The sequence below is a fragment of the Dermacentor variabilis genome, chromosome 9 (genome assembly GCF_050947875.1).
Source record: "Dermacentor variabilis isolate Ectoservices chromosome 9, ASM5094787v1, whole genome shotgun sequence".
Taxonomy (NCBI): domain Eukaryota; kingdom Metazoa; phylum Arthropoda; class Arachnida; order Ixodida; family Ixodidae; genus Dermacentor; species Dermacentor variabilis.
The window spans coordinates 125324331-125333899 of NC_134576.1; the positions used below are offsets into that span (position 1 = coordinate 125324331).

Consider the following 9569-nt stretch of genomic DNA (forward strand, 5'->3'; position numbering starts at 1 on the left):
CAGGCAGGTAAAATGTGCAAAAGGCTTAATTATTGTCGACATGGTGTGCACATTTTAACAGGAGGAACCTTTGGGTTTAACCACTGAAAAAATGTGTTTACGGCCGTAAATTAACTTTTAAGGACACTTTGCCCAAGCATTTCTTTTCTTTCTCTAAAACAACCCTGCTTCCTTTTGAAGCATCCTTCTGCGATTCCTTCACGTCAGTGCCTGCAATACTTCTAAATTAAGAAACAATCCACTAGCCATCTGCCCTTACATAAAAGCAGTTCCCGGCAAGTCATTAACCACTTCTGAGCCTGAACAAAGTGCGCTTTCCTTCAGACTGCTACCATCCCTATATTATTATTTAGAATTTTCATAATAAGCTATTCTACTATCATAAACAATGTTCTCGAAACATTGATTTACAAAAATTACATGGTTTAACATCCTGAAACTGTACGGTGTGTTATGAACGATGCCGAAGCCCGGTACTTCGGATTAATTTCAGCCAGCCGTTTTTTTATGTGTACCCAAAGTATGTTAGATGAGCGTTTTCCCAATCGGCTCCCAACAAAACACAACTACTATGATGCCACCCTGGAGGGTGCAAAGAAACAAATAACCAGGCGTCCATGAAAGAAGTTGCAGACACCTTTTACAATTCTCAGCAAGGTGTATTTGTCTTCAGACTGCTGCCATTTGCAAGCATTTACTTTAGCTTTTCTTTTGTTTTTCATCAACTTTACTATTCTAATACATAGTGGCCCCGGAACCTTCCCTCTAATGCCCTTCAAGAAATAACAAAACAGAGATGATTCAACAAAGCCAAAGTAATGCAGCTTTCCAGGTGGGTACTGCAGCATCATGTGAGAAAAATAAAGCCAACAGCTGCATATGGAGAACATGCCAGTGACAACCCGGCAAATCCGCAAGGCCAGCTGTGAATTGGCCATACAGACAATGCAACCTGACAAAGCTTGCGCTGCATGCACAGCTGTAACACTGCATGCATGCACAGCTGTAACACTGCATGCAGCTCGAGTTATCCGAGCATGTTTTGGGTCTTCCTCAAGACGAAGTCGGCTTCAGCTACCGTGTAGCATGGTCTAACAAATACCGAATGACACGCATGGATGAAAACATGTTTCTTGTAATAGATGTGACCTGTTTTTATACACTTAACCATTGCCTGTAAGGCCTTGAGCACTTCGCGTGGTCTTTGCACTGCTGATGTCAAGTGTAACAATCACTGCTGTAACCTAAGTTAAACTGAGTGAGGCAGAATCTGGCAGGTAATTACTCGCACTTTTTTTACGACACAACCCCGAAGGGCGGACCAGTACGTACAGTTTGAAAGTACGCACTTTGCAAACTGAGACTGTACAAGCAACTTTTGATGCATTCAGCAACAACTGTGCCGAGCAATGCTGAGCAAAATGTCGTATATCAAAGTTTGCTTCGTTCTTGGAAAAGGTTCGAGGGGTGGAGTATACACTTAAACAGCGAAGTAAGTTGACGCCACGACTTTGCGCCAACGGAGATTACAAAGGCGCAACATTCTTACAAGATGTACAAGCAATGCCCGCATTCTTCGAGTCTTCGACAAGTGAGCCACGCTTTTGTAGCCAATCACGAGCCAGTGATGCGTTGCGAGTAAGTTGTTGACCAACACATGTAAACACTACACGTTCTGCGGCCATTCCTGTACATTACCTGAGTATCTGTTACGGTAGCGTAAGGCGCTCTTTTATTCGTTACCGTCTAACAAAGGCAGCCGATCGCTTGTTTCGCTATTCGCACAGATGCAAGCAAGACAGGACACTCGCGATCATTTCGCAGCTGCCTTAACAACAGCGCCCAGTCAGTGCAAAGTGTCGTCGGGAAGTTGGCAAACCTATGAAACGCACGGTGGGCTGAAGAGCAGCTGCTTGTAGACGAGTGGCAAATTCGTCGGGTAGCACTCCTTTTTTCTGAGCTGCCGAGTTTCAGAAGACGGTGGACAGGCGCATAAAGATTGTACACAAGCGACTTTCACGAATTACCGGCTTCGACAGAACTTGTCGCTATAAGTTGAACCAGGCGGCGTCAACGCTGAGAAGTTCAGAGGAACTGAGAAATCTGTTCAGGGCTTAGTCGCGCAACCACCCAGTAGACGCAGGCGGCTCACGGCCGAAAGCGACGCTCATACAAACGCAATCGCAGCCGCCTACACGCGATGCGGCGGCTTACCGCACTTGCCTGAGCTCGGCGAAACTTAGATCCGGTTGCAGTTACCGATTTACTGCTACCGTACGGTGCGTCACATGAGCATTAAAGGGTAGTTTTGGCAAAAAATTGCGCTCACCGATCGGCACAGCGTAGACGTCGCCATGCTGGGAAAGGAGGAAGTTACGTCATCGGCTATGGGAGCGCACACAGGTGATGCGTTGTGGCAGTCGCGTAAAACTGCTGTAGTGCGTTGACTACGCTTAAAAGCTATTTATTTTGCTTTATTCAGTAGATGATGGATGTCGCCTAGCTTCTGTATAATGATAGGTTTGCTTGAGGAAGATAATGAAGTCATGTTACATAAACTGAGGCAAAGCGCGAGGTATGGACATGCAATAAAAAGCAGACGAATTTTCTTGCTCTTCACAAAATATTGTAGTTACAATACAAATGCTACTATACAATCTTATTTTTATGCAAAAGTAACATTATTTACAGTAATTTGTATTTAGCTTTGCACCTTCTTAACGTAGCGTGCGTTTGGTGGCAGCGCGATCGCTAATGTCGACTCTCTTTCCTACCACGTTTGCGTAGCGTGTAGACGCGAAGTCCCTGGCTCACCGCTGTTCAAGTGTTTCGACGTGAAATAACTTGATTAAGTCGGCCAGAGGAGTGTTTCTTTAGGTCGTCATGGTAAGCTACCCTTGCTCGATCATCGATTTCCTTAATTTTGGTTCGTAGTAATTGCGCGATAGTCGTACTTTCGCGCGTGCGCTAGGCCTAGTGCCGGGCAACGTGCAACTAGTGTCTCTATTAAGCGTGCCGTGTTTGCATCGTGTTTGACAAGGGGTGCTGAGCAGATCTTTTGTCCTTTTCATTTTGTGCCTACAGTCTGCGTACAAGGACTCGAAGCCCGTCGATGACTCGCAAGCCTGGCCCGTCCACCGGATCAGGATCACGTTGACGAGTCGTAATGTGGCCAGCTTGGAGAAGGGTGAGCAAAAACTGGCGTGCTAGTAACGACGTTGTACTATAGCTTTGCCTTGCGGTTGCGAAGGTTCTTCTAGTGATGCATTGTCACGCTACAGGCAGAAGTTCTGTCGATTCTGCCGTTTACTTCTCTCATTGCTAATTACCACATTTGTCATCGGCGAATTTCCACTGCGCTGTCGCCGATTGGTTGGCTAAGGGCGCACTTTTATGAAAGCTGACAAGATGGCCTCTTTAATCGTTTTTATTGACTGCCAGTGTGCCCAAACTGCCACCCTTTCTGAAAGTGCTCATTTGCTTTAAGAGACCTCGCATAATTATCACCACGTTTCATCTCAAGGACGGGTAGAAGTTGCCGATAGCTAACTGCGGCATCAGTTTTGTTTCCATCTCGTGTCGTTGACACATACACATGACATCACTATTAATGTGTGTTGTACCGTGTGCACCTAAGCGCCACCAATCTAGCAGAAAAGCTGGGGTTGTCACGGCTGCGCAGCACACCCTCCTCCTACCCCTTTTTTTTTCTCCCTTGCGATTTCACTGCATCGCATGATTGTCTCGTGTTCCGTTAGCACGGATCCACGGTAAACACGCTTGGCACACGCTGTGCGATTGTTTCCAAACCTTGACGCATGTATGTGCAAGATTGAAGGCTTGTGGGCACGTTCGAGCTATTCGTCGCAGCTTTTGGTTGGAGGACCCTCGGCGAACTTGTTGCAGTATTGCTGCCTGTCAAATGCACTGCTATTCAAGTGCACTTAACAATTACACTTAGCATTTGCTGTGCAACTGCACCTGGAGGAATCGTACGTGCCTTTGCTACGCTTATACAATCTTTGTATGTCAAAGTGATTGCTAGATACCATGAGCGGAGTTCTGTAGCAGCATTTTATGATTTTTGAAGCAACGGCATTGTTTATTTTTGAGGAATATGATGACTCAATCCTTTGTAACGTCTTCCAGGATGTACAGGTTGCAGTAACTGAGTGCAAAACGATGGGTTAGCTGATACGTTAAGTCGAGTTCCACGGAACAGCCTAGCAGACGACACCAGGATGCATCTTTGTGAACGATGCGTGAATGCTCGCGTGATATTGTTAATATATTTGGAAGTTGCACTTGGAGCTCATTGCTTCTGTTGTTTACAAGAGGTTGCAGCCACATGGTTGATAGACCTTGCGTTTCCTCTGCAGTGTGCGCTGACCTCATCAAGGGCGCCAAGGATAAGGAGCTTCGGGTGAAGGGACCCGTGCGGATGCCCACCAAGACCTTGCGCATCACCACCCGCAAGACCCCCTGTGGCGAGGGTTCCAAGACCTGGGATCGCTACCAGATGCGCATCTACAAGCGTGTCATTGACTTGCACTCGCCCTCGGAGATTGTCAAGCAGATCGTATCCTTTTCGTCGGCGAGCTGAAGTTGTGCGTTTGAGTGGAGGCTTGTGGCATTTTGAGTGTATGTCGCAGTACATTTGGTTGGTTCCTGTTGCGCATTGATGCATAGCTTGCTATGTGACGGTGGCAGCATGCTGTGAAGGGGACTCGCGTGCAGGCTGTAGCAGACAGTGGCAAACAGTTGCATCCTAATAAGCACAATACATTTATTCTCGTTAGTGTGGTGACCTGTAAATTGTATTGCAATAGTCACGAGTGCGCACGGGAGAATGGATGGTGTCTGGGACAAGTCTGCGTGAAGCAGCACGCAATGTGGCACCCTACTGGGGATTGGTGCCACTGACGCAGTGTACCTTTGCACCCTGCTTTGTGCTGAGGGTCTCTATATCAGAAATACAGAAAGATTGCTTGCGCAAACCATTCTGCCACGTACCAGAGCAGTTGAAGGCTGAAAGTGGCAGCATGTCACTACTTATTCTGTTGTAAACAAACATGGCAGGTAAGCAAGGCATGCAGACACTGCACCAACAACAAAAGTTGCAGCAGCCAAGTCGCCTGAACTTCACCATATCTCGGTCACGCTTTCAAGGTTAAAAGTGAAGAGCATCTCCAAGCACTCTGAGCAAGAGTGGGGTGGACGGGAAGAATCGGGCCAAATGTAACATGACAGTGCGTTTATCGTAGCTCTTCCTTCCACATGTGCACAGGTCGCTTACATGGATGAAAAGTTGAAAAATACATTTATGACCATATGTCGTCATTTCTTGGCTGAAATTAGACCTATAATACATGATGTAGACAAAGATCATTCTGAGAACCAGTTATAAAACTTAGCAAGGAAAATGGGAAACTATTACCTTGTGGGAGCTTATTGCCCCCTCTGCTGTGCCGCCAACTGTTTGTTAGCTAAGCCGAAGCGTTGCCATCGTTATTGAGGGTGCGAAAACGTCTGCACGTAGTTTCGGCCTTGTTTTTGCGTCTAGTGAAGGACCGTGTGGCAAAGGCATGAAGTAGACAAGTTGACATAGCTTCCAGTCTAGTTTTTCATTTAACACAGTGTTAGAAGGTAAAATCATAAAGGCCACCATCTCTAATAATAGTTTTTGTGATTAAATTAGCACGCTCTCATGTACTATCATGAGCAATATGAGCGGGAACACACAAACGCTTGGCAAATAGCCTCGAACCCGATAGGCGATTCACGGCGGCCGCTGTCGGAAACAAAGTGGAAAGGGCGGCGCAATTCTGTTAACTGTTTGCACTCCCCCCTTGCTGGCGTTGCCATGAAACGGCAGCTGATTGCGTGTCACCAGCTGCTAGTGATGATATTAGTTCATATCAGCGCTTGCAGCCACATCCATGTCCCATCAGGCTACGTAACTACTGAGGGATTGGCCATGACGTCGCCTGCTGTGATACATAGGATTTGCTTATATCTAGGTGGTGTTGGCTGAGCATTGTTACGCCTGTTTTAGTTTTTTTTTTTTTTTTTCCATGGAATATGTTTATAAAGTAGACCACGGCTGTCGGTGCCTAGGAGTCGTCTGTGTTTCAGCACCTAACGTAGCGAGTGCCATTGCATAAGCGGGAAGAAGTCGTTGAATTGTTAAAGAAAGGTTGCACGCAGCGCAAGATTGCTGCCTTGACAGGCTAGCAGTTGAAGACCGTCAGCAAGAGGATAGTCCAAGCATACTGATGAAAAATGCATTAACCCTCTCAGGGTCGATTTTTTTTTTTTTATTTCGCTATATGCAACCGCCCAGGGTCGATTTTTTTCTATTGCAGATTGAAATTCTTCAGGGGGCCTATTTCGGAAAAAATCTAATTTTTCTAGGGTGACCGTAAAGTGAGAAAGAAATATTTTGCATTGGTACATATGTACTGTTTATTCATGAATAAGAAAAAAAAGGAAATGAACTTTTAAGAATTAAAAATTTGAGCCATTTTTATACACATAGTTCAAGGCTTAGAAAATCCGCACCTGAGAATTTTTCACTAGCCTCAAATGTTCCTGCTCTTACACTAATATTTACGTCCATAGCGTAATCGAGCTACGTTGGTGAGCGCACTCAGGAAAACCGTGGTTGTGTGCTCGTCAAAAAAGCAAAATGTGTGACAAACTTCCGCTAATCTTCATCTTATCGCCAACTAGAGGCAATTTCCTCGACTCTCAACAACAACAAAAAAAAAAACAGAAACGCATGCACGGTGGCACCCTTGTGAGCAATAAATCGAGTTGCCCTTTGAGTGATTAGTAACGAGGTAACCATCATTTTGCGAGCGCAGGCTGAAAACGCTCGCAGAACAAAACCCAAATTAACTGCCGCACGCATCCACCACTGCGCGAGTAATAGTATATAGACGCATTGGAGCAAACAAACCATGCAACAAAAACCAAGAGAGGGTGGTGCGAGAACAGAATTCCTTGTATTCCCACATAGTGGCAGCACATGCCAGGAAAGAAAAGGTTAGGAAATTGGCGTGCTTTTTAAACGTACAGACGGCGCCGTATATATGTGTGTGTGTGTGTGTGTGTGTGTGTGGCATTGTCCATTTTGGACTTGTTCATGGCGCCGTATATTTACGTCATTGACCCTGAAAGGGTTAAGGATGCGCCGCACAAGACGTGACCACATGCCACGTCGATGGACTAAGACCTACAAATTGTTGCTGCAGTCAGTGAAAAGCCTTTTCAAAGTGCGAAGGACGTGCGCAGTATTCTTGACCTGGCAAACGTAAGTGATAGCACGGTACGACTGAGGTAATGGGAAGCCGCGCTCTGAAGTCACATCGCTGCTCGGAAGCCCCTGCTCGTACCTGCTCACAAAGTTGCTCGCCTGGTGTTCACTGTTGATCACCGCATCTGGAGGGTAGCGGATAGGAAATACGTCTGCTCCGACGAATCTACTTTCTCAAGCTGCTGGAACCAGCAGAAAAGAGTGACGCATGAAGAACGCGCACTTCTCTCCGCAGAACATCAAGGAAGTGGCCACAAGCAGACACACATCAGTAGACATGTGGGCAACTATTTCGCATGATGACCTAAGTGCCCTTGTAAGAATCTCTGGGAGATTTACGAGTGCTGCATATTGCACATTGCTGGAGCATGAGATGATCCCATTTGCAGTGAATGGTCCAGACCCGGATGAGTACTATCTATTCCAACAGGACTTGCCCACCTGTGCATACAGCAAAGGTCATTACGCATCTTTTAGATGCGTGAAAGATAATGCATGTTCGGTGGCGCACGAAGTGTGCGGACATGAACATAATAGAACACGTATGAAGGCTAACTTTTCCCAGAAAGAATGGAGGCCATGGCCTGTAATTAGCCCACCAAATGCGCAAGAAAAGGACAAGCTAATTAATGCTGATATAATGGGGTACTTTTTTTATGTGCATCCAAAGTTTGTTACCATGTTGCAAGCGCCCCGTAAAAACTTTTCAACCGGCTGCTGCATGTAACTTCTCTCCATTCACGAGAACCAGGATGCGCATAGGTGTAAAGAACCGTACTGCTTTATTTTTTTTATTATTATTATTATTATTGCATGAATGCTATTACAGGCAGTATAGTATCAAGCCAGTATCACTGCCGGACGTTCTGTGCGTGTCAGAGAGAGGAAGAGAGCGGGGCACTTTGCGCAGAACTATAAGCAACACATCGCCAACCCCTGTGTACTATAACCACCTTATCATTGCTAGCAAGACGGTAGTGCAAATTTTTGGCAGCGCCATCCATTTATCGCGCTAACTCGGTTTCGAGAGTGTTTGCTACGCATTCGCATGTTCCCGTTCATATTGCTCTCGACAGTACATCTGAAGTGATCCTGGAAAGAGATTCATGAGAAACACGACCTCTGGTTTGATTATTTGCCGCACAACCTAGCCTACACGACGTGAATGGCCATATGTCATTTACATTGTTCGTATTGTTCATTAGCCTCATTTGTTGCCACTTGTTCAATTTTAATTCTTAACACATAACATTGCATTTTTTGAAAGGAGAAAAGTGCCTTTTGATGTGTTCCGTTACAACATTGTCTGGCATTCTTTAACCTGATTTGCACAGACATCCATCAGCATCGAGCCTGGTGTTGAAGTTGAGGTCACCATCGCCGACTCTTAAGCTGGGTCCATATGCCACCATCGTGACAGAAAATAAAGACCTCTGACGTACTTTGTACAGTAACAGTGGTGCTTGTCTTATTGTAGAAGGGTGAGCTGTGTGCAGAGGAAGGAAAGACTGGAGGGAGTGTAGCATGATAAGTTGGTTGGCAAAGAAAGCCAGCCCAGTAAATTGGTCATGTTGCCATTGGCTTTAGTGTCGCCCACCGTTACACTCAGCTTGTGGGCTTCCAGACACTCACTGGGTTCAACAGTATTGCGCTGCTGCCGCACTTCGGGCATTGCAGTGAAGACGATAAATGTATTTGTTACAATAAACAATCGAAGTTGCACAAGCATGTTGGTAGCAAAAATGTGCATGGAGCAGTTAGCAAAGCACCCGAGTAAGCTTGCATCGACTAAACCCTAGCGGGAGCCACGTACACTGGGCCAAGTCGGCCAAATGCAGCCAATGCCGATGTCGCATGCTTGGCCGACTTTTGGAGATAGAGAAAAGGCTAAGGTGGAGGCATCACGGAACGGTCACTTACAAAGGCTGGCTCCATGATGTCATGCTCCTTCCCATAGTAGGTGGCAGGTGAAGAATGCAGGAGCAAGTGTACCTCAATGGGAACATGTACACATGTGTCAGCGAATCGCCTCTTATTAAGGTAGTCCTTTTCATTTGTATCAGCCACCGTAGCTTTTCGAAGAAACCCCTTGCTCTGCTGGGGGAGCTTGTGTGTCATGTGTGTGACAAGTCTCTGCAGGGGTCACTCTGTTCATGCTGCCTTTCCTGGTACATCACAGTGGCGCTCACCCTCCCCAAAAGGAGGGGGACAATCGGACGATGCTATCTATGTTTAAAGATAGCCAGAGCTC

The 9569-nt window shown here is 46.2% G+C and overlaps 2 protein-coding genes across 4 annotated transcripts in view; one reads left to right on the forward strand and one right to left on the reverse strand.

Moving 5' to 3' along the window:
* TM9SF4 (transmembrane 9 superfamily protein member 4) overlaps positions 1 to 2433 on the reverse strand; it is a 37771-nt gene extending 35338 nt beyond the window's left edge. Inside the window, exon 1 of one of the 3 annotated variants that reach the window (XM_075669268.1) lies at positions 2330 to 2433. In XM_075669268.1, coding sequence (XP_075525383.1) covers positions 2330 to 2356 — 27 coding nt within the window. In that variant the 5' untranslated portion in view covers positions 2357 to 2433. Of the gene's footprint in view, positions 1 to 1892; positions 2161 to 2223; positions 2310 to 2329 lie in introns of those variants that run through there. The other 2 variants (XM_075669269.1, XM_075669270.1) reach the window with 2 other exon arrangements.
* A 311-nt stretch (positions 2434 to 2744) lies between these two features.
* On the forward strand, positions 2745 to 8772 carry RpS20 (ribosomal protein S20). The gene is made up of 4 exons (XM_075669273.1): positions 2745 to 2886; positions 3085 to 3187; positions 4380 to 4579; positions 8653 to 8772. The coding sequence occupies exons 1-4, from the start codon at positions 2884 to 2886 to the stop codon at positions 8707 to 8709; spliced, it is 363 nt and encodes a 120-aa protein (XP_075525388.1). The 5' UTR covers positions 2745 to 2883; the 3' UTR covers positions 8710 to 8772.
* The last annotated feature ends 797 nt before the right edge of the window (positions 8773 to 9569 follow it).

Excerpts from the sequence above, each read along its gene's own strand:
- RpS20 (XM_075669273.1), top strand. Across the intron at positions 3,188-4,379 it reads TGTGGCCAGCTTGGAGAAGG|TGTGCGCTGACCTCATCAAG; the intron begins GTGAGCAAAAAC and ends TTTCCTCTGCAG. Across the intron at positions 4,580-8,652 it reads CGGAGATTGTCAAGCAGATC|ACATCCATCAGCATCGAGCC; the intron begins GTATCCTTTTCG and ends TGATTTGCACAG.